We start from the raw sequence: 25,546 nt of genomic DNA, 5'->3' as shown, positions 1-25,546 counted from the left end.
AACACACCGCCCGGGCAACGAAGGAGTGGCTTCGTAAGAAGCATTTCAAGGTCCTGGAGTGGCCTAGCCAGTCTCCAGATCTCAACCCCATAGAAAATCTTTGGAGGGAGTTGAAAGTCCGTGTTGCCCAGCGACAGCCCCAAAACATCATTGCTCTAGAGGAGATCTGCATGGAGGAATGGGCCAAAATACCAGCAACAGTGTGTGAAAACCTTGTGAAGACTTACAGAAAACGTTTGACCTGTGTCATTGCCAACAAAGGGTATATAACAAAGTATTGAGAAACTTTTGTTATTGACCAAATACTTATTTTCCACCATAATTTGCAAATAAATTCATAAAAAATCCTACAATGTGATTTTCTGGATTTTCTTTTCTCATTTTATCTGTCATAGTTGACGTGTACCTATGATGAAAATTACAGGCCTCTCTCATCTTTTGAAGTGGGAGAACTTGCACAATTGGTGGCTGACTAAATACTTTTTTCCCCCACTGTACATACTGGTAACCAGAGTCGTTCAAGGGAATTCGGGACATGGGTGACTAGCTAACGTTAGCTTGGCTCTCTGTGTGTTCGTGCCGTGGGAGGAGGGGTTAGTTCGTTGGCAGAGAGCAATGGCTAGCTAGTATGCTAACTATTCTAGCTAACTAACTGGCTGAATAAGTTGACGACGTACTCACTCAAACTGTAAAAACTACCCCAAAACTTTACACAACGTTAGACACGGACACGAATGATCTGCTTGGCGTGTTAACACACTGGTGGTTTTTTGTAACCGAGTATTGGTGCTAAACCGTGTTATTGGAGGCTGGCATGCTAGTTGGCTTTGGCGTCATATGATTCGGTGTACCAAGTTAGCTAGCTGAATAAACTAAGTTAGAGTCTATTCCTAGAAACATTGAACCGCTGTAGTTTACAACAATTATAATTTCTAAAGTGGAAGTTGGGAGAGTTATATTTGAGTGTTTCAGTGAAACGTAAGTGAGGGAGGCCCCGCTCTCTCGCTTTCCCAGATGTTTAGTTCATTTCATTCCGATCTCCTTTGCATTATTGTAGCCTTTCTCTGTAGCCTGTCAACTATGTGTATGTCCCTGTTCTCTCCTCTCTGCACAGGCCATACAAATGCTTCACACCACGTGGCTGTTGCCACTCTAATCTGGTGGTCCCTGCCCGCACGACCCACGTGGAGTTCCAAGTCTCTGGCAGCCTCTGGAACTGCCGTTCTGAGGCCAACAAGGCAGAGTTCATCTCAGCCTATGCTACCCTCCAGTCCCTCGACTTCTTGGCGCTGACGGAAACATGGATTACCACAGAAAACACTGCTACTCCTACTGCTCTTTCCTCGTCTAACCATGTGTTCTCGCATACCCCGAGAGCATCTGGTCAGCGCGGCGGTGGCACAGGAATCCTCATCTCTCCAAAGTGGACATTCTCTCTTTTTCCCCTGACCCATCTGTCTATCTCCTCATTTGAATTCCATGCTGTCACAGTCACTAGACCATTCAAGCTTAACATCATTGTCATTTATCGCCCTCCAGGTTCCCTTGGAGAGTTCCTCAATGAGCTTGACGCCTTGATAAGTTCCTTTCCTGAGGATGGCTCACCCCTCACAGTTCTGGGTGACTTTAACCTCCCTACGTCTGCCTTTGACTCATTTCTCTCTTCCTCCTTCTTTCCACTCCTTTCCTCTTTTGACCTCACCCTCTCACCGTCCCCCCCTACTCACAAGGCAGGCAATACGCTTGACCTCATCTTTACTAGATGCTGTTCTTCTACTAATCTCACTGCAACTCCCCTCCAAGTCTCCGACCACTACTTTGTATCCTTTTCTCTCTCGCTCTCCTCCAACACTACTCTGCCCCTACTCAGATGGTAATGTGCCGTCGCAACCTTCGCTCTCTCTCTCCCGCTACTCTCTTCTCTTCCATCCTATCATCTCTTCCCTCTGCTAAATCCTTCTCCCTCCGATCTCCTGATTCTGCCTCCTCAACCCTCCTCTCCTCCCTTTCTGCATCTTTTGACTCTCTATGTCCCCTATCCTCCCGGCCGGCTCGGTCCTCCCCTCCTGCTCCGTGGCTTGACGACTCATTGCGAGCTCACAGAAGAGGGCTCCGGGCAGCCGAGCGGAAATGGAGGAAAACTAGACTCCCTGCGGACCTTTCATCTTTTCACTCCCTCCTCTCTACATTCTCTTCCTCTGTTTCCGCTGCTAAAGCCACTTTCTACCACTCTGAATTTCAAGCCTCTGCCTCTAACCCTAGGAAGCTCTTTGCCACCTTCTCCTCCCTGCTGAATCCTCCTCCTCCCTCCCCTCCCTCCTCCCCTCTCTGTGGATGACTTCGCCAACCATTTTGAAAAGAAGGTTGACGACATCCGATCCTCATTTATTAAGTCAAATGACACTGCTGGTCCTGCTCACACTGCCCTACCCTATGCTTTGACTTCTTTCTCCCCCCCTCTCTCCAGATGAAATCTTGCGACTTGTGACGGCCGGCCGCCCAACAACCTGCCCGCTTGATCCTATCCCCTCCTCTCTTCTCCAGACCATTTCCGGAGACCTTCTCCCTTACATCACCTCGCTCATCAACTCATCCTTAACCGCTGGCCATGTCCCTTCCGTCTTCAAGAGAGCGAGAGTTGCACCCCTCCTCAAAAAACCTACACTCAATCCCTCCGATTTCAACAACTACAGACCAGTATCCCTTCTTTCTTTTCTCTCCAAAACTCTTGTGCGTGCCGTCTCTAGCCAACTTTCCTGTTATCTCTCTCAGAATGACCTTCTTGATCCAAACCAGTCAGGTTTCAAGACTGGTCATTCAACAGAGACTGCTCTTCTCTGTGTCACGGAGGCTCTCCGCACTGCTAAAGCTAACTCTCTCTGCTCTTATCCTTCTAGACCTATCCGCTGCCTTTGATACTGTGAACCATCAGATCCTCCTCTCCACCCTCTCCGAGTTGGGCCTCTCTGGCGCTGCTCACTCTTGGATTGCATCCTACCTGACAGGTCGCTCCTACCAGGTGGCGTGGCGAGAATCTGTCTCCGCACCACGTGCTCTCACCACTGGTGTCCCCCAGGGCTCAGTTCTAGGCCCTCTCCTATTCTCTCTATACACCAAGTCACTTGGCTCTGTCATATCCTCACATGGTCTCTCCTATCATTGCTACGCAGACGACACACAATTAATTTTCTCCTTTCCCCCTTCTGATAACCAGGTGGCGAATCGCATCTCTGCATGTCTGGCAGACATATCAGTGTGGATGTCGGATCACCACCTCAAGCTGAACCTCGGCAAGACGGAGCTCCTCTTCCTCCCTGGGAAGGACTGCCCGCTCCATGATCTCGCCATCACGGTTGACAACTCCATTGTGTCCTCCTCCCAGAGTGCAAAGAACCTTGGCATGACCCTGGACAACACCCTGTCGTTCTCTGCTAACATCAAAGCAGTGACCCGATCCTGCAGGTTCATGCTCTACAACATTCGCAGAGTACGACCCTACCTTACACAGAAAGCGGCACAGATCCTAATCCTCCCGTCTGGATTACTGCAACTCGCTGTTGGCTGGGCTCCCAGCCTGTGCCATTAAACACCTACAACTTATCCAGAACGCCGCAGCCCGTCTGGTGTTCGACCTTCCCAAGTTCTCTCATGTCACCCCGCTCCTCCGCACACTCTATTGGCTTCCAGTTGAGGCTCGCATCTACTACAAGACCATGGTGCTTTCCTACGGAGCTGTGAGGGGAACGGCACCACCTTACCTTCAGGCTCTGATCAGACCCTACACCCAAACGAGGGCACTACGTTCATCCACCTCTGGCCTGCTAGCTCCCCTACCTCTACAGAAGCACAGTTCCCGCTCAGCCCAGTCAAAGCTATTTGCTGCTCTGGCACCCCAATGGAGGAACAAGCTCCCCCACGACGCCAGGACAGCGGAGTCACTGACCACCTTCCGGAGACACTTGAAACCCTACCTCTTTAAGGAATACCTGGAATAGTATAAAGCAATCCTTCTACCCCCCTCCCCCCACCCATGTAAATGTTCTATCCTATCTATTGCATCTTAGCCTATGCCGCTCTGATAATGACATTGCTCATCCATATATTCTTATTCCATTCCTTTACTTAGATTTGTGTGTATTAGATATTTGTAGTGGAACTGTTAGATATTACTTGCTAGATATTACTGCACTGTCGGAACTAGAAGCACAAGCATTTCGCTACACTCGCAATAACATCTGCTAACCATGTGTATGTGACCAATACATTTGATTTGATTCGGAAGACAGTGAGATAGATATAATTTATTACGCCCATTGGCCTCACTCACAAGAAATAAAGCTAATTAAATGTAGGTAGAATAACTTTTTGCTTTAGAAGCAATGTCATCCCATGCCACTTAGGGCAGTGTGCCAAGTCTAAAGCAGGCTCTGCTTTGAGACATGACACCCCCCCCAACCCCATCTTTCCCTATTACCATGACTGAGGATACAGCATGGGTTGTTCATTAAAAATGGTTTATTCAAAAACAAATATAAATACATGGTTTATCAAACACAATAAGCATTTTGAAAACAAGCACACAATATTGTTCCGAAGTAAACAAACAAAAAGCAAACAGACAGAATCAGTAGGAAGGCAAAGGCTGGTGGTGGATGGATGTTTATCACGTTACGCTTGTTGGTTTCCATCAAGGCTGAAAATCATTGTTCTAGCCCTTAGGGTTTACTCCAGTAAGACATTAAGGGAGCCCTCAAACAGTCATAGGATAGAAGACTTGCCTGTCAGTATCAACAAACTGGATTTAGCCCACTGAGGTACAGCACTAGACATACAATGAGTGTACAAAACATTAGGAACACCTGCTCTTTCCATGACATAGACTGACCAGGTAAAAGCTATGATCCCTTATTGAGGTCACCTGTTAAATCCACTTCAATCAGTGTAGATGGAGGGGAGGAGACAGGTTAAATAATGATTTTTAAGCCTTGAGACAATTGAGACATAGATTGTGTATGTGTGCTATTCAGAGGGTGAATCGGAAAGACAAAATATTTAAAGTGTCTTTGAACAGGGTATGGTAGTAGCTGCAAGGAGCACTGGTTTGAGTGTGTCAAGAACTGTAACGCTGCTGGGTTTTTCAGACTCAAATGTTTCCCGTGTGTATCAAGAATGGTCCACCACCCAAAGGACATGCAGCCAACATGGCACAACTGTGGGAAGCATTGGAGTCAGCATGGGCCAGCATCCCTGTGGAACGCTTTCGACACCTTGTAGAGTCCATGCCTGAGGGTATAAGGGGGTGCAACTCAAAGCACCTGATCTCAGCACTCAGAACCAATTGTCTTTCTGCACTACTGGATTTGTCCCATTTCTGTACCAGTCTGTCATAAGAGACATTGGGCTGCTCCAGAGTGAGGGTCAGTAGGTTCTAGCAGAAAAGCAGCCAAGAGATGAACCCATGTGCAGATAGTCTACTAACAACAATGAACGTTGCACCTCAAGTCTGAAATAAATACCTTTTGCCGTTTAGCCGTCCACACAGACTTAGCTTTCAATACATCTTCAAATTCTAACCATGGATAAGTGTTTCACATTTGATAACTAGCCCTGACTGCCACTGCTTTAAGATTACCCACAACAAGGTTGTTTCTCTCTCGTTGCTGATGCAGAGATTTTATAGGTCAGACTATATGATGATGTCAGGGAGATCACAGCCCAGGGAGAGCACATACTGTGCTGATCAATTTCTCAACTGGAGCAGCTGCAATCCTCTTCCATATCCACACCCAGAGCAAGGCTCTAACTACTACAATCTCTTCAGTAGTTGTTCAGAGTAACAGAATATCACTGGTTCTGTAAATAGGTAAATATGTCCATATGGGTCCTATAGAGAGAAAAATGATCTCACTTGGGTGAAGATCATATCCAATTTTCAAAGAATTTTGAAAAGTGCCAGCCATCAGCTGAACTGTCCCTGAGGGAAACCTAAAATGATTCTATCCAGCCTGAATGGACATTATTGCCTCAAAATTAGTCACTGTGTGTACCACAGAATTCATATTATCATGAATAGTCAATATTCATGGTCACATGAATTCTGTCTTTGACAAGGATAATTATACTGGCTAACATACTGTAGGGACAGGCCATTTTCACCATTAGAACAGTGGAAAAGGAGACCCAGTCCTGTATCTGGGTGGCTGTAGTTCCCATTGATAAAGCAAGATACATCTCATTTAAAAAATATGTTATAATACTGATATCATTAAGGTTATCAAGTGAATCACCTAATACCTCATTTTGACAAAATAAAACCTTTAAATATTGTACCAGTAAAAGGTTATTACAAAATAAACTTTGGGCATCAGTATAAAACAGTCTGCCACGAATGTGCCATAAAACATCACAATAAGAAAATGCATCAAAGCACACAAAACCAATTTCATTATGTTCAGAATAGATCATAGACAGAGATCTTGTTGTTCTGTTTGTTAATTGTGTTGATAATACATTTCTGTGATGAGTCTTTGTTGGCTGTCTGGGGCGGAAGGTGGCACATTCACAACCTAGGTATTAAAAGACAGCATTCAGCACCATGACAATGAAAAATAATTCGAAATTAGCCATTCTGAATCTCACAGACAAACAATATTAGTTTTCAATTTCAAGTATTCTTCAATTCAAAAACTCCTATTATAATGCTGCGATGGCTCCTAGACTCCAATTTGTGTAGAGCTCTGGAATGAAACAGAACTGTGAGAGTGAGGCATGTGTACGTGCATAAGCCTGTGTAAGCCTGCATGTATTCAGACACCCACACAAAACACAGTTGGCGGAGAGAAAGAGGGTCTGATTCAGAGTGAGCTAATTCACTCAGTCACTCTCTGTCCCCTGCCACAGTCAGTTCCCCTAGGGGCCAACTCAACATCTGAATGTGTCTCTCTCCTCCACAGCTGCTTTCAAGTCTCTCTCCGGGGCCTGAGAACATCCGCCACACCAGTAAAGGCTCCCTCATCCAATGTGCACTCATGATATATGCTCTCTCATTGAATTTAAAATGACTCATTTGGCTAACATACAGTATTTGGTGCATGCCATAGCAAGTGAAGCACACAATTTCAATGAATGCAATATACTATCCGGATTTCCTGTTACTCAATGAATCGTGCCCTTGGCTTGCTCTCCCCCTATTGTCAATTCCCCAAACAATTAATTTACTTCCATGTTTCAATGTGGAAATGGAAAGCGTGAGTAATCCTCTGGGAGAGGTTTATATATGGAAAGAGGGGAGACATAATCTTCTAATCCTCTGTAATGTCATAATGTTCTCTCTAAGCTTTTCAAAACTAACTTTCCCAACGGAATTCACCCATCCCTCTGTAAGAACTACAGAAAGGAACCTGCCAAATAGGAATAATCTGCATTGCGTTTGTTCCATTCTATTCTGAATCTATTCTGAATGTTGTCACATCAATGCAATCAGGATGTTTTCCAATTATCCTTTTTTTTCACAGTTCTTTCACCATTTTAGTAAAAACCGATGCATCACGCAGTATTTAACACAAATAAATATATATATAAACATTAACCCAGTCAAAACTGAAATCTCATTAGCTGGCTAAAAGCTAAAGAATAGGCAAGCTCGTTCTACATCGCCCGGTGGCCGGGGTGGGCGGAGTTTGCACATTTTTGACCATTCCGTTGGTCCTGAATTGAAATATCCACCTACGCAGTACACCTGGCGATGCAAACCTAACTCGCCCAATGTCCGTGAAGAGGAAGAGGTCTATTGGCTGTCTAACGGTGGAACTGAAGCAGGAGGTGACGTGATTGGTTGAAGGAACTCTGAGGTGAAGACAGCCTCTGCATACTCCTCACAGACGTCCTGGAACTCTGCTGCAACGTCAGCCAGGACCTCAGACATAAGCTCCTCTGCCAGACTGGGAGCAGAAGGAAAAGGAAATGTAAGGAGTCCCTGAACTAAACAAAAAAATAAAGTTGTATAGAAGCTTGTGTGCTTACCAAAAAAAGTATTTTAAGGGTGCACATGCAAAAAATACAAGTTTGTTCTTCCTTAGTCTTTTTAAATCAGACAGAGGGAGGGAGCACACATCAGGGACCACACCACACACTGACTGGTATGGGCAGCTTATTAACAACATCTGACTCTGATGAGTGAGAATTGCAGGCTAATTGACGTGGCATTTTCCACCATCTTTTCCTTGATACTGGAGTAATTGGACTGGTCCCTCTAAAACAACCTCCCTCCCCCACAAAATGAAAAATAGGAGTTCCCCACATTCAAAGTTCAGATGCATAGCTCAAGAGGATGGCATATGATTGTCTCTCCTGTCATCTCTCTCTCTCTCTCTCTAAAAGTAACGAGGCAACAATAGTAGTTCTCCCTCGGGCTGGCAGGGTTGGTTTTCTTCACTCACTTCTTTTGCAGCAATTCACACTCCCACACACGAATATGGTGAGAGGAGAGAGAGGCATCTCCAAATGCCAGACCTGAGTATCTGCCCTTTGGTACAGTTAAGAAAAATTGCGAGATTATTCAATTACATCTGCTTCTCTTAGAAATGTCTGAATATGATGCGTTTCTGATCCATCACACTAATGCATTCAGTATGCTCATAGAGACAAGGGGGATTCTCTGCATTGCACCAACTTAAGAATTATTTAAATATGCAAATGTATTGGTGGGCTAGAATAACAACTGTGAACTCCAGAGACCAGATACTGTAGCGCAGTATGCTAAACCATGCAGTCACATGCACCCCACAACTAGTCAAACACTGGGCCTAATGTTTGAATAAGCAAAGAGCACAATGTTTGGGAAAGAGTTGTGTAGCCAGGTGAATAATCCATCCTCCTACACACGGTGTCATTCATAACTGGGTAGCAAATAAGACAAATCTGTAGAGGTGGCTTAGGGGACAACAAACCCAAGCAGTAACATTTGCATTTGAGAAAGTGAAACATTGAAAAGTATTATAGTTGTGCCTGTACTGCTAGGCTGCGTCTCAAATGGCACTAGTAAGACTGTACCCATAGGTCCCTGGTCAAAAGTAGTGCCATTTGTTAGTCCATCTCACCTATCTGCAACAGCCCAGGGGTTGAAGCTGCCGACAGCATTATGGGCTACCAGGCGGAGGTAGGCCTCGTGGTCCTGTCTGTACTGCTGGATACTCCTCTGCATGCTGGCTGGCACAGAGAGTCGCATCCCCTCTCCCCTCCTCTCCCCTGGGGCTGGGAAGGTGCTGCTGTTGCTGCGGCCAGGTTGATCTGGGGAGTCCTCCTCCCTGATGCTGCCCTCAGACAGGACACTGTGGCTGTAGAGAGACAGACAGGGTGTTCAGGCTGTGGGGAGAGAGAGAGAGAGAGAGAGAGAGAGAGAGAGAGAGACACAGACAGGATGCTCAGGCTGAATACCAGACTGATGGAGCTTCACACCATATTTTCATTACATTGTCCTCCTCTCCATTCAGTACGTTTCAATTGTGTACATCTGTCAATGGAAGTGGAAAAGCAGCAGCTTGGAATAGAACTGCTATTCAACGAGGTAGGGGCCGGAGCCAACTGCCATATTGAGAGGCGCCCGAGTCGGTTGGAAGAGCAAGGAGGCCCCTGGTAACCGAACAACCTCTTCATAGAGCCATGTCCTCACTGTGGTCCCGAAGAGGCACACAGAGAGAGAGAGGAGGTTGAGAGGGGTGTGAATTTAGTCAGCCGGTGATTGTCAAGCAAATAACTGTCGGTCTCACGGTAATTGACCGTTAATTAACATAAACACATTTAGCATCTCCTGGCTTCCACACATAGTCTACAAGCCATTTAAAAAAGTATAATAAATCCTACACCTTCACAATAAATCCATTATTTATTTTAGACAGGTCTAACGAAGCATGATATGAAGAAAATGTAATATATTTCAGAAGAACAGAATAACATACTGAGTTGTCCTGATGTTAGGTCCTGATGTGGCTATGCCAAATGGCTGTGGGCTACACTAGTTTATTTAGCAGACAAGATTAGCTTATAATTCCGTTGCATTATTTTATATAATTTTATAGTATGAAGAATACAACTGAACAAAGCTGAATAAAATATAAATATTTTCTCCAAACGATTTGAGGGAGTGTGCACATGCAGCTATTCTGTGTTGAGCGGTTAACAAAGAAATAGGTACTCCTATATGCTAAATTTAGAGTTATTAATGCAACTTCAGCTGTTCAAATGTTGGGCTATATGTTTAGATGTTTAATACATTGTAAGGCTGCATGATGAGACTCTAATGATGATTTGAAAAAAGTCCCTTGAAAGGCATGAGCTCTGCTTAGTTTTTTGCGCAGGCTGTACACACTTCAATAGTCTCTCCATTACAATTTGACAAGCACTTGATAATGCCTCGAATTTCATGGTGGCGTCCCCTTTGTGGCCGTAATGTACCCTAAAACAATCCATGCCTTTTGCGGCCCGTTGCAGCATTGTGCCCTTCTCCCAGAGAGTGCTGCGCAATCCAAAGCGCCGCTCACTCACATGGCTCTCCATCACGTGATCGGGTCTTTCTCATAGGCTACAAGTGAAGACAGACACATCGGGGACGCAACTGCACGCATCCTTATCCAATTCCGAGGTGCATATTGAAGATATTAGAAGAACTGTCAACATTTACTTTTCGTCAGCCAACAAGATGAGTAGTACTGACGAACAGCAAAGGCACTAGCCTATGTCAATCTACTATCCCCCATAGTACAAAAGTCGACCTATTCTATTCTGTGCAAGAAATAAATATTCCAAACATAGTCTGGGACAGTTGTGGGATGTGATAGATCCCAAATTAATACAACCACTAGCATCAAAAAACCTTTTTTATGCAAAGTGGCTGACACAACAGATCAGAACGTTTAGCTTTAAATGTTAATAAACTATTAGGCTATTTCTTCACATTATAAGCGCAGCAATGCACACATGGTAGTAGGATATAAGTTCGAATGTTCCATTAGTGGAAAACACCATTATCAAAAGTGACCGCAAATGCAATTATGCATGTTATGCTTTAATTATAAAGGTGCATTTTTATGGTGAAAATTATCTTCCCCAAACTTGAAACAGCTGCTTATGTATGCCAGTTAGGCTCTACACCCCTTGTAAAGCGGATTTATGTGCTTAATTTTAAGAAGTTATTTGGCCCTTTAGTTGTGATACAAACCTTATTAAAACATATAGGCCTATGGGCTAGGCTACATGAGGTGTGCAACTATGATTAGAAAAAGTCACCAAAAAAAGGCATCATTCACAAGTGATAATATATATTTCACAAGTGATAGGCTTATATTTTCTCCCATCAGACTATTCTTGATTTAATCTTGTCTTTACATATACTAAATTATATATGTGTGACATTTGTTTTGATTTAGAATGGACCATTATCATGCACCTGTATCATGATTCAACCTTGTTTTTTTCAGAGTTCCCAGTTGTCTTGAAAGCACCATAAATCCAGAGAATGCCAGACTTTGATGACAAAGTTTGATGACAAAATTTGCCCACGAAGGACCGCTGCGCCACCTTCCTGTTCAAGTGAGCACATCACAACAAGGTGAGTCCAAATATGTCTTGTATGCTGCTGCGTATACAGTGAGGAAAAAAAGTATTTAGTCAGCCACCAATTGTGCAAGTTCTCCCACTTAAAAAGATGAGAGGCCTGTAATTTTCATCATAGGTACAAGTCAACTATGACAGACAAATTGAGATTTTTTTCCTCCAGAAAATCACATTGTAGGATTTTTAATTTATTTATTTGCCAATTATGGTGGAAAATAAGTATTTGGTCACCTACAAACAAGCAAGATTTCTGGCTCTCACAGACCTGTAACTTCTTCTTTAAGAGGCTCCTCTGTCCTCCACTCGTTACCTGTATTAATGGCACCTGTTTGAACTTGTTATATAGTATAAAAGACACCTGTCCACAACCTCAAACAGTCACACTCCAAACTCCACTATGGCCAAGACCAAAGAGCTGTCAAAGGACACCAGAAACAAAATTGTAGACCTGCACCAGGCTGGGAAGACTGAATCTGCAATAGGTAAGCAGCTTGGTTTGAAGAAATCAACTGTGGGAGTAATTATTAGGAAATGGAAGACATACAAGACCACTGATAATCTCCCTCGATCTGGGGCTCCACGCAAGATCTCACCCCGTGGGGTCAAAATGATCCCAAGAACGGTGAGCAAAAATCCCAGAACCACACGGGGGGACCTAGTGAATGACCTGCAGAGAGCTGGGACCAAAGTAACAAAGCCTACCATCAGTAACACACTACGCCGCCAGGGACTCAAATCCTGCAGTGCCAGACATGTCCCCCTGCTTAAGCCAGTACATGTCCAGGCCCGTCTGAAGTTTGCTAGAGTGCCTTTGGATGATCCAGAAGAGGATTGGGAGAATGTCATATGGTCAGATGAAACCAAAATATAACTTTTTGGTAAAAACTCAACTCGTCGTGTTTGGAGGACAAAGAATGCTGAGTTGCATCCAAAGAACACCATACCTACTGTGAAGCATGGGGTGGAAACATCATGCTTTGGGGCTGTTTTTCTGCAAAAGGGACCAGGACGACTGATCCGTGTAAAGGAAAGAATGAATGGGGCCATGTATCGTGAGATTTTGAGTGAAAACCTCCTTCCATCAGCAAGGGCATTGAAGATGAAACGTGGCTGGGTCTTTCAGCATGACAATGATCCCAAACACACCGCCCGGACAACGAAGGAGTGGCTTCGTAAGAAGCATTTCAAGGTCCTGGAGTGGCCTAGCCAGTCTCCAGATCTCAACCCCATAGAAAATCTTTGGAGGGAGTTGAAAGTCCGTGTTGCCCAGCGACAGCCCCAAAACATCACTGTTCTAGAGGAGATCTGCATGGAGGAATGGGCCAAAATACCAGCAACAGTGTGTGAAAACCTTGTGAAGACTTACAGAAAACGTTTGACCTGTGTCATTGCCAACAAAGGGTGTATAACAAAGTATTGAGAAACTTGTTATTGACCAAATACTTATTTTCCACCATAATTTGCAAATAAATTCATTAAAAATCCTACAATGTGATTTTCTGGATTTTTTTTCTCATTTTGTCTGTCATAGTTGACGTGTACCTATGATGAAAATTACAGGCCTCTCTCATCTTTTTAAGTGGGAGAACTTGCACAATTGGTGGCTGACTAAATACTTTTTTTCTTGTATGTCTTCCATTTCCTAATAATTACTCCCACAGTTGATTTCTTCAAACCAAGCTGCTTACCTATTGCAGATTCAGTCTTCCCAGCCTGGTGCAGGTCTACAATTTTGTTTCTGGTGTCCTTTGACAGCTCTTTGGTCTTGGCCATAGTGGAGTTTGGAGTGTGACTGTTTGAGGTTGTGGACAGGTGTATTTTATACTGATAACAAGTTCAAACAGGTGCCATTAATACAGGTAACGAGTGGAGGACAGAGGAGCCTCTTAAAGAAGAAGTTACAGGTCTGTGAGAGCCAGAAATCTTGCTTGTTTGTAGGTGACCAAATACTTATTTTTCCACCATAATTTGCAAATAAATTCATAAAAAATCCTACAATGTGATTTTCTGGAATTTTCTATCTCAATTTGTCTGTCATAGTTGACGTGTACCTATGATGAAAATTACAGGCCTCTCTCATCTTTTTAAGTGGGAGAACTTGCACAATTGGTGGCTGACTAAATACTTTTTTTCCCCCACTGTACATGGATTCATGAAGGCTTCTTTCAATGCAGATAACTCCAATAAGGAAAGCATTGGCAAGAATGATGACAAAATATAATACAGTTACTACAGCAAAGTAGAAATACTTCATTTGTCTGATATCACCGTATGCAGCAAGCCTAAAGACCTTGAAGTGAGTAGAGTTCTCCATGGTCCTGGGACTTGGTGAAGATGTGCTGTCAATAGTTGAAGAAGAGTAGACAATCCTCTATAGTACTGTAGCTTAAATATAAGTTAAAACAATGAAATCACAAAGAACAGACAGCCTAAATTGATAATTCCTTTACCTGTTCTTGTTACAGTGATAGATTTGCCCACATCTATACTCACCAATATAGATTGTTTTTCCTATTGTCCTGATAACATAATTAATATCTTTGTATCCTGCACTCATATTATTTATTACATTCAAAGTATGCTAAATCCAAAATGTAGACCGACCATTTCTAATCCATGTTGAACTGCTTAAACTAAGCTCCTCACTTGATTCTTATACTTGTGAGATCAAAAAAAAGTGTTTGCCATGGTGTGGTATGCAAATGCTCACCAATACCTGGGGAAAATTCTATATTTTCAGAGTCAAGGAAACCATATAGAGAAAAACAGATACCTTCAAGGTGTTCAAATGCCTTTCTTAAATTCTATACAAACTACAGTAATTCATAGAGAATAGTAGATTAAACAGGGCATGTCTTGTTGATGTGAAATGGCTAGCTAGTTGGCGGTGCACGCTAGCATTCAATCGGTCACATCACTCTCTCTGAGACCAATAATTAAATTGTTCCTCTTGCTCTGCAAGGGCTGTGGCTTTTGTGGTAACAATGCTTCATGGGTGATGGTTGTTGATATGTTCAGAGGGTCCCTGGTTCGAGCCCAGGTTGGGGCAAGGCGGGGGATGGATGCAAAGCTGTTACAGTACAAATGGTCAGAGGGACATTCTTAAATAAAGAGAGTAGTTTGGTAGGATAGTGCAGCACATCAGAAGAATACACATCTTTAATGTTATGTTATTGAACAGGCTGTGTGAGTGGCCTTAGATCCTGTTAAAACAATGTATGTGTGGGGACCCTCTAGTCTGGTACTCTACAATGTAGAAGAAGTATACGACATCACCAATGGGCTGGGCAAGCAATGCTATCAGCGCATTCATTAACCGTTACGTAGGAGTTTTGGTGGGAGCTATAGTCTAAAACCTAGGCCCAGAGCTTTTCCTGCTCAGGTAAAAGTGAGGACCCTTATTATTACTCTGGGCCTACAGTAAACTTTCAGGAACTAACTCCCAGGTGGGATGACAGAAGGTGTGCGTCCCAAATGGCACCCTGCAGCTTTTTTTTCATACTTTTACAGGATGGATGGAATACATTGACCAATGTGTCTTATAAATACATCATGACCCTAACTGGATTGTTTGGGTCAAACATATCTCACGCACAGTGACCCTGGACAAACAAGATGCCTTATCCCAAGAAAGGTAGCTGTCAGATAGCTGGCACACAGATATCATGCTACATTGAACAGTGGGCCCTCAGAAAACATGACATGCATCCAGATTCTAGACAGATTGTGGGAGCTGTTTTGCTAGACTCCAGTGCGGCTTTTGACATTATCAATCATAGCATGGTGCTGGAAAAACTTTACATCCCTTGCTATATTGTGAATTGAGAGTTAACTGTCTAACAGAACACAGTGGGCGTTCTTTAATTTTAGCCTCTCCAACATAATCCAGGTAGAATCAGGCATTCCCCAGGGAAGCTGTGTCGGCCCCTTACTTTTTTCAATCTTTATTAATGACCTGCCACTGGCTTTGGGTAAAGCCTGTGTGTCTACGTATGTGGATGACTCAACACTATACACGTCAGCTACTACAGCGAGTGAAGTCACTACAACACTTAATAAAGAGCTGCAGTCCATTTCAGAATGGGTGGCAAGAAATACAGCTCTGGAAAAAATTAGAGACCATTGCAAATTTTTCTTAAATCAGCATCTCTACATGTATGACAGCCATTCCATTCCAGTGTCTGTTGAATTCCAACACAGGCACACCTCATTCTACCGAATTAGGTACTGATTAGGTGATCATCTGAACCAAATCTTATTTAACGAGGAAAAGTATAAAAACCACTGCTGTGGTCATCACTATCCTCTTGCAATAGGACCAGCTGAATTAATCAAAAAATAACTATTAACCATGCCAAAAGAGTTGAAAAGGAAAGTTTTGAGTGAGGAAAAGAAGGGTTCAATTCTGGCTTTACTGGCAGAGGGATACAGTAAGCGTCAGGTTGCTTCCATCCTTAAAATGTCAAAGACGGCGGTTCAGAAGAACAAGGTCAAGCAGCAGACATTGGGGACAACAAAGCTACAGACCGGCAGAGGGCGAAAACAACTCTCTACTGACCGGGATGACCGCCAACTCATTTGAATGTCACTCAACAACCGTAGGATGACATCAAGTGACCTACAAAAAGAATGGCAAATGGCAGCTGGGGTGAAGTGCACGGCGAGGACGGTTCGAAACAGGCTCCTAGGGGCAGGGCTGAAGTCGTGCAAAGCTAGAAAAAAGCCCTTCATCAATGAGAAGCAAAGAAAAGCCAGGCTGAGGTTTGCGAAAAACCATAAGGATTTGACCGTAGAGGACTGGAGTAAGGTCATCTTCTCTGATGAGTCCAATTTTCAGCTTTGCCCAACACCTGGTCGTCTAATGGTTAGACAGAGACCTGGAGAGCCTACAAGCCACAGTGTCTCGCACCCACTGTGAAATTTGGTGGAGGATCGGTGATGATCTGGGGGTGCTTCAGCAAGGCTGGAATCGGGCAGATTTGTCTTTGTGAAGGACACATGAATCAAGCCACGTACAAGGTTGTCCTGGAAGAAAACTTTTTCCAGCAGGACAATGCGCCATGCCACACAGCCAGGTCAATCAAGGTGTGGATGGAGGACCACCAGATCAATCATGGCCAGCCCAATCTCCAGACCTGAACCCCATTGAAAACTTCTGGAATGTGATCAAGAGGAAGATGGATGGTCACAAGCCATCAAACAAAGCCGAGCTGCTTGAATTTCTGCGCCAGGAGTGGCATAAAGTCACCCAACATCAATGAGAAAGACTGGTGGAGAGCATGCCAAGACGCATGAAAGCTGTGATTGAAAATCAGATTTATTCCACCAAATATTGATTTCTGAACTCTTCCTAAGTTAAAACATTAGTATTGTGTTGTTTAAAAATGAACATGAACTTATTTTCTTTGCATTATTCGAGGTCTGACAACACATATTTTTGGTTATTTTGACCAGTTGTCATTTTCTGCAAATAAATGCTCTAAATGACAATATTTTTATTTGGAATTTGGGAGAAATGTTGTCAGTAGTTTATAGAATAAAACAAAAATGTTAATTTCACCCAAACACATACCTATAAATAGTAAAACCAGAGAAAGTTATATTTTTGCAGTGGTCTCTTAATTTTTTCCAGAGCTGTATATTAGTCCTAAATATTTCTAAAACTAAAATTATTGTATTTGGGACAAATCATTCACTGAACCCTAAACCTCAACTAAATATTGTAATGAATAATGTGGAAATTGAGCAAGTTGAGGAGACTAAACTGCTTGGAGTAACCCTGGATTGTAAACTGTTATGGTCAAAACATATTGATGCAACAGTAGCTAAGAACGGGAGAGGTCTGTCCATAATAAAGCACTGCTCTGCCTTCTTAACAACAATATCAACAAGGCAGGTCCTACAGGCCCTAGTTTTGTCGCACCTGGACTACTGCCCAGCCGTGTGGTCAGGTGCCACAAAGAGGGACTTGGGAAATGTACAACTGGCCCAGAACACGACAGCACGGCTGGCCCTTAAATGTACATGTATAGCTAACATTAATAATTTGCATGTCAATCTCTCATGGCTCAAAGTAGAGGAGAGATTAACTTCATCACTACTTGCTTCTGTAAGAAGTATTGACATGTTGAATGAACCGAGCTGTCTGTTTAAACTACTAGCACACAGCTCAGACACCCATGCATACCCCACAAGAAATGCCACCAGAGGTCTCTTCACAGTCCCCAAGTCCAGAACAGACTATGGGAGGTGCACAGTAGTACATAGAGCCATGGCTACATGGAACTCTATTCCACATCAAGTAACTCACGCAAGCAGTAAAATCTGATAAAAAAAAACACCTTATGGAACAGCGAGGACTGTGAAGAGTCATACACACAGGTACAAACACACACATACAAACACACATAACATACACACTATACACACACATACACCTTGATTGTGTGTTGTAGTATAGTAGTGGCTGGAGGGCACACACTTAATGTATTATGAAATCTATTGTAAAATTTTTGTCATTTAGCAGACGCTCTTATCCAGAGCGACTTACAGTTAGTGAGTGCATACATTTTTCATACTGGCCCCCCGTGGGAAACGAACCCACAACCCTGGCGTTGTAAGCGCCATGCTCTACCAACTGAGCTACAGGGGACCTATCTGCCTTAATTTTTGCTGGACCACAGGAAGAGTAGCTGCTGTCTTGGGAGCAGCTAATGGGGATCCATAATAAATACAAATACAATACTGTAGAGTCCATAGATGTTATTAACTGTCATGTCGGAAGTTGAACAGGCAAGTTTCACTACCAGGTAGTTGTCACAATACACTTTGTCTATTACGTTTCCACACAATTGCAAACGAATAGTTAAAGACAGTGTTATGAGGAATTTTGCAAAAGAGTATAACAGTATATATTACACAAATTAAAATACACACCCTGTTGGGTGTCATGATGACGTTATACTGTAGTGGATAACATAAAGCAAGGTACCTGTTGTAGGACATGGCTGATAAATTGCTGAATTCAAGAGATCCATATGTGTATATGCAAAAGATCTGTAGGTAACAGTACACAGTGGAAACTGCATTGACATCTGAAACTGATAGATTAATTTGTGTATTAAAAATAATGACTAAAAGATTTCACCCCAAATACAGTAGAAATGTGTATACGATATTCGAATTATCATGTAGTGTCAACCCACTAACATTACTAAACATTCAAGGGTAAAGAAGAAGGCGGGAACTGTTTTAAGAAAGCCACCTAAAGGTGGGAGGAGCATAGTGCCTTTGTTTGTCAAGGGGTATAAAAACAGTATGTTTGTGTTTTTGACCAGAGCTCTCCATGAATAAATATACCGATAATTACTTGTGGATTGTGGACCTTGAATCATTGATGATTAAAACCAGAGCTTTACAACCTCTGGTAATGATTCAAGCTTAGGTTGAATTAGAGATAGAAATTCACATGACAGATTGGTCCTTCGAGCCGGATCTTAATACATCTTTATCGTTCTAAAGACACCAAAATCCGTGCACGGCCGGGTGATTGCATCCGTGGAGAATAGTCCTGGCCTTCGACGTTAAGGTTATAAACAGGCCGGTGATTACTCTTTAAGAACGATAAAGACGTTAACGAGTTTGAAAAATTATTTGAATCCAAACTACAAGGAAAAGGTCAGTAGTTTTATTCATGGATTTTGGTGAAATGATTTGAACTTGTATAAGAATAGGAATTCTTGTGAAGGGCAGACAGGTTACCAAAATCTCAAAGAAGGTAATAATTATTACGACAGGAAGGGTCCGCAATTGATCCTAGGTAAATAGCTATTACAAAAATAAACTAGTCCGAAATGACATGGAGTGAATTGCAATCACAAATGTAAACTAGTTAATATTGTCATTGTACGAATTGCAGTATGACAGTATAAACAGGGAAATAATTATCATCGTGTGAGAGGGATGTGTCGGGAGTAGCATATACGACTGGGGATTTGCTAGAACTTTGCAAAAAAGTTTAGCAAATGATTGTATAATGTCGTATATGTGTGAGACTTAATCCATCGGGAGACGTGATCATTATTTCAGGGGTGGAGAAAAAAATAAGTCGCGTGAGGAAAATTGGGTAACTTACTCTTTTCATGAAACCGGAGTTTTAAATAGAAACTCTGGGTTAGGGGTTAAATAATTTTAAAGGGTTAATTACAAAAGCAAGAGGCGCACTAAGAGATTAGCTCCTACGAAAATAATTCGGGAGTGAATTATTTAAAAAACTAAAAAGGGGGGGGGGGGATTTCTTATTGTTCCACCATGGGAAAGACATCTTCTAAACAAGTCCGAGAATTAACGGGAGATGAAAGATATATGTTAGGGAGGGATCGAAGAAATATGTTTTATGGATCCATTTGGGAGAAGAGGTATGGATTTATTGGGCATCTCGATGTTGCAAAGTTAGAAAATATGATTACGCAAATGCATATCAACTGTGGAGCAAATGTTAAAAAACAGCGAGCGGAGGGGCTAGAGACAGCGAGGGTATGGCTTTTTGAAGCGCGAAGGAGAGAGGAAGGAGAAAATAAAAAAAAGTTAGAGATGCAGAGAGAAAGGGATATACAGAAAAAGGAAGTTTCAGGACCTCCCCCAGAGCAAAGAGCAGAGAGGTTATATCCAGAGTTGGTAGAGCAAGCTTGGAAAGAAAGCCCAGATGACACCGTTGTCATGTGTAAAAGAAGATTAGGGGTGATCCCCGTCCTTCCCCCACCATATGACGGCCAAGCCGGAATGTTGGAAGGGCGGGAAGACGGGGGGCAGAGTAAAGAGGCCAGTGAAGAGAACAAAGAGGGGGAAGTTTTACAACAGGAGGTAGTCAGGTTAAGGGTAGAATTGGATAGAGAGAAAGAGGCAGGAAAAGCGAGAGAAAGTAAACACAGAGAGTTTAAGAAAAGGGAGTTAAAAAGATTAGAAAACTACAATAAGCCAGGGAAGAAAGAGTGGGTAGATGATGACACAGGGGATGACCAGTACCCATTGATAGCCTTGCCGAACCCAAGGGCTGGGGAGGAGCAAGCACCAGGCACACTGGATGTATATAGGGCATGGACACAGCGAGATGTAGTGAGAGCTGTAGAGGGTGTAGTGCACCCTAAGACAGGAATAGAGGGGTTCAGGAGGGATTTGGAGAGTCTAGCAGCAAGCTTTAAGCTAAACACAGGGGAAATTGAAAGGGCAGTCAGAACCCTAGTTGGGAAAGATTGGGCAGCTGTTCGGGGGCAGTGGGTTTCAGGGGATGCCAATGGAGCAGTCCTACCATGGGCAGATGATGGGCAATATGTTGGGAAAATAACTGAATTGTGTAATAATTTAAGGGAACATTACCATCGACATGCTGACTTCTCCAAAGTACATGAATGTAAACAGGAAGACAGTGAGACCATCAGCCAATACTTAGAGAGACTGAGAAATGTATTTAACGCAAATAGTGGGATACCTGAGCCTCCCCAAGGGCAAGGTAATGATACTCCGTACCATCAGCAGTTAAAAATAGCATTCCTTAGTGGAATGAGACCAGAAATAAGCAGGAATATTAAGAGAACTTTAGTGGGATGGGGAACTACATCGTTAGCCGAGGTCAGGAGATATGCAATCCATCATGAGCAGAATAGTAGACAGGATAGAGTAAGAAGGGAACGTAAGGGAGCAGAGTATTTAATGGCTACTCTAGGGGAGATAGCTGGTAGAACACAGCTGCCCAGTGACACAAGCCTACCAGACGAGCTAAACCACTTCTATGCTCGCTTCGAGGCAAGCAACACTGAAGCATGCATGAGAGCACCAGCTGTTCCGGATGACTATGTGATCACGCTCTCCGTAGCCGATGTGAGTAAGACTTTTAAGCAGGTCAACATTCACAAGGCCGCAGGGCCAGACGGATTACCAGGACGTGTACTCCGAGCATGTGCTGACCAACTGGCAAGTGTCTTCACTGACATTTTCAACATGTCCCTGACTGAGTCTGTAATACCAACATGTTTCAAGCAGACCACCATAGTCCCCGTGCCCAAGGACTCTAAGATAACCTGCCTAAATGACTACCGACCCGTAGCACTGACGTCTGTAGCCATGAAGTGCTTTGAAAGGCTGGTCATGGCTCACATCAACAGCATTATCCCAGAAACCCTAGACCCACTCCAATTTGCATACCGCCCCAACAGATCCACAGATGATGCAATCTCTATTGCACTCCACACTGCCCTTTCCCACCTGGACAAGAGGAACACCTACGTGAGAATGCTATTAATTGACTACAGCTCAGCATTCAACACCATAGTGCCCTCTAAGCTCATCACTAAGCTAAGGATCCTGGGACTAAACACCTCCCTCTGCAACTGGATCCTGGACTTCCTGACGGGCCGCCCCCAGGTGGTAAGGGTAGGTAACAACACATCTGCCACACTGATCCTCAACACGGGGGCCCCTCAGGGTGCGTGCTCAGTCCCCTCCTGTACTCTCTGTTCACCCATGACTGCATGGCCAGGCACGACTCCAACACCATCATTAAGTTTGCCGACGACACAACAGTGGTAGGCCTGATCACCGACAACGATGAGACAGCCTATAGGGAGGAGGTCAGAGATCTGGCCGTGTGGTGCCAGGACAACAACCTCTCCCTCAACGTGACCAAGACAAAGGAGATGATTGTGGACTACAGGAAAAAAAAGAGGACTGAGCACGCCCCCATTCTCATCGACGGGGCTGTAGTGGAACAGGTTGAGAGCTTCAAGTTCCTTGGTGTCCACATCACCAACGAACTATCATGGTCCAAACACACCAAGACAGTCATGAAGAGGGCACGACAAAGCCTATTCCCCCTCAGGAGACTAAAAAGATTTGGCATGGGTCCTCAGATCCTCAAAGAATTATACAGCTGCACCATCGAGAGCATCCTGACTGGTTGCATCACCGCCTGGTATGGCAACTGCTTGGCCTCCGACCGCAAGGCACTACAGAGGGTAGTGCGTACGGCCCAGTACATCACTGGGGCAAAGCTTCCTGCCATCCAGGACCTCTATACCAGGCGGTGTCAGAGGAAGGCCCTCAAAATTGTCAAAGACTCCAGCCACCCTAGTCATAGACTGTTCTCTCTGCTACCGCACGGCAAGCGGTACCGGAGTGCCAAGTCTAGGTCCAAAAGACTTCTCAACAGCTTCTACCCCCAAGCCATAAGACTCCTGAACAGCTAATCATGGCTACCCGGACTATTTGCACTGCCCCCCACCCCATCCTTTTTACGCTGCTGCTACTCTGTTAAGTATTTATGCATAGTCACTTTAACTCTACCCACATGTACATATTACCTCAACTAGCCGGTGCCCCCGCACATTGACTCTGCAACGGTACCCCCCTGTATATATAGCCTCCCTACTGTCACTTTATTTTACTTCTACACTTTTTTTTTTGTTGTTGTTTTATTTTTACTTTTTTGTAGTTTTTTGTTTAAAATAAATGCACTGTTGGTTAAGGGCTGTAAGTAAGCATTTCACTGTAATGTCTGCACCTGTTGTATTTGGCGCATGTGACCAATACAATTTGATTTGATTTGATTTGATTTGAAATAGAACTCCAGAAGAGGGGGGAGCGAGGCTTCGCTCTTTCCTGCCCTATGGGAAAGGAAGTAGGTGCTTTAACTGTGACAAAGAAGGACACTTTGTAAGGGAGTGTGAGGGGCCGTGTAAATACTGTAACGAGCCAGGTCATAACTATCGCGGCTGCAGCAATAAAAGAAGAGGCAAGCAAAATAATCGGGGGGGGGAAAGAGAAAGGGCCTACAAACACCCACCACCCAGTTCCGGTAGGGAGGAAGAGGAAGATGAGGCATGACTAGAGCAAGGGGAAGATAGTAAGACAGATAGTGAAGGAGAGGGGTCAGAGGATACCATTGATACGGGGTGTGAAGTGTTTGAATTGGAAACGATTGAATTGGCTCTGCAGCAAGAACAGAAACCATACCTCACCTTAACAATATTGGGGAAAAATATTAAATTCTTGTGTGACACAGGGGCATGTCACACAGCGATCTGTGTAGCCGACATACCCAAAGGAATTAGAATGAATGGGGAAAAAATCATGGTACGCTCGGCCTCGGGCCATCAATTTATAGAGCGATTATCGGCCCCGGTGACTTTAAAACATGAAGATTCAGGGGGAGAGGTATGCATACCTGTACTTGTATCAAGCCTGTGTCCAGTCAATTTGCTAGGAAGGGATGCCATGACTCAGTTGAACGTAGCTGTCAAGCCAACGCTAAGGGGTATGAAGGCATATGTCGTAAGAGATAATATGGTATTGAGCGGGGAGGGAAAACCATGCTATTGGTATAGCCAGGATCTGCTAAGAGGGGGACTCACAGACATACCGAAATCACTAATGGACCTAAGTAATGAGTTAGTGATTGGATCAACCAAGATGACGGTAGATGACTTACACTGTACATTATGGTGTAATGAGCACCCAGGTCCTAACCCAGATTATGAGGAAGAATTGTTAAAAACCACAGAAAAAACAATTGGGTTAAAATGGGTTCACTATGATAAAAAACGGGCAGCTGTAGAGGTGGAGTTAGGACCACAAAGCCAGAGACTGTACAGAGAAAGGTGGAGCCCCCATGTTTCCCTAGTGAAATAACCTTCAGAGGAATGGTTATCACTAGGTAAATGGATAAAACAGGGGAAAAACATCACTGACTGGCAAAATACACCAAATGGGGATCAGTATAGCCACTCCATGGGGAGATATAGAAGAAAATTTAATTGGAGAGCAAAAACCCAGCCCGGGGTCCACCTGGAGACAAATTTTAATGGATGTCAGGAATAGATTTTCTTAACTCAGGAACAGGAGGATGAGTTGGCAGCAATTCCGTTCAAATTATGGTCACAAGGACCAGCCGATGTGGGACTAATTAAGGGGGTAGCTCCAGTACAAGTGATTCCTCGATCCGATCATAGACCATACCAAAAGCAATACCCTATGAAACCAGAAGCAATAAAAGGGATAACACCTACATTTGAGCATTTACTTAAGGGAGGGGTGATAATTCCTGGAGACGAGGCACAATGCAACTCTCCAGTATTTCCTGTTAAAAAGGCGGCACCTAGCGCCGACTGGAGGATGGTAATGGACTTGCAGGGGGTTAATAGAAATATCATTCCCAGAGCTCCATGTGTACCAGATCCACATACATTGCTGAACCAATTGAAACCAGAAAACTCCTATTTTACAGTGATAGATTTAGCTAATGCTTTCTTTAGTATCCCAGTTCATCCGGATAGTCAGGGGTGGTTTGGCTTTACTTTTCAGGGAAGGAAATGGACATACGCTAGGATGCCTCAAGGCTACTCGGAAAGTCCTACAATCTTTGCCCAGGCTATAACTAGGAATTTGGGAAAGTTTGAACCTCAGGAGGGAAGCCAAATGTTAGTTTATGTAGATGATATTCTATTGGCTAATCCCACTCAGGAGGGATGTAAGAGGGATACAATCCAATTGTTAACCTTCCTGGCAGAACAGGGACACAAAGTGAGCAAAAAGAAACTTCAACTTTGGCAGAGCGAGGTGATTTACCTAGGACACGCTATAACTCAGGAAGGGCGAATGTTAAACTCATCCAGGAAAACTGCTATACTTGAAGCGCTAAAACCATTGAAAAAACAAACAAATGATGAGCTTTTTGGGGATGATAAACTACTGTAGAGCTTGGGTACCACATTATGCACTGCATACTGGGAAGTTAAGTGATCTTATCTATGGGAAGGCAATGGCAGCCCATGATAAAATCATTTGGAACTCTGAGGCGGAGGAACAATTTATAGAGATAAAAAAGTTGCTCACTTCCCAAACAGCCTTAGCTTTTCCTATATATGACAGGCCTTTTACCCAGACG

At 43.6% G+C, this 25,546-nt stretch overlaps 1 protein-coding gene and 1 non-coding gene across 4 annotated transcripts in view; both read right to left on the bottom strand.

Annotated features, from left to right (window-relative positions):
* Positions 1-5,244: 5,244 nt before the first annotated feature.
* The window catches only part of LOC121567964 (protein moonraker), a 47,214-nt gene continuing 26,912 nt past the window's right edge, over positions 5,245-25,546 (bottom strand). For all 3 annotated transcript variants that reach the window (XM_041878384.1, XM_041878386.1, XM_041878385.1), the window contains exons 15-16: positions 9,099-9,335; positions 5,245-7,940 (exon numbers count right to left, since the gene is read on the bottom strand). In XM_041878384.1, coding sequence (XP_041734318.1) covers positions 7,787-7,940; positions 9,099-9,335 — 391 coding nt within the window. In that variant the 3' untranslated portion in view covers positions 5,245-7,786. The remainder of the gene's footprint in view (positions 7,941-9,098; positions 9,336-25,546) is intronic.
* Positions 18,189-18,264, bottom strand: trnav-uac. The gene has a single exon. It is a non-coding gene; the product is annotated as a tRNA-Val (tRNA).

Source organism: Coregonus clupeaformis, chromosome 6 (assembly GCF_020615455.1).
Source record: "Coregonus clupeaformis isolate EN_2021a chromosome 6, ASM2061545v1, whole genome shotgun sequence".
Taxonomy (NCBI): Eukaryota; Metazoa; Chordata; class Actinopteri; order Salmoniformes; family Salmonidae; genus Coregonus; species Coregonus clupeaformis.
The sequence above is the reverse complement of the archived record's forward strand: the minus strand, read 5'-3'. Positions and strand labels throughout refer to the sequence as shown.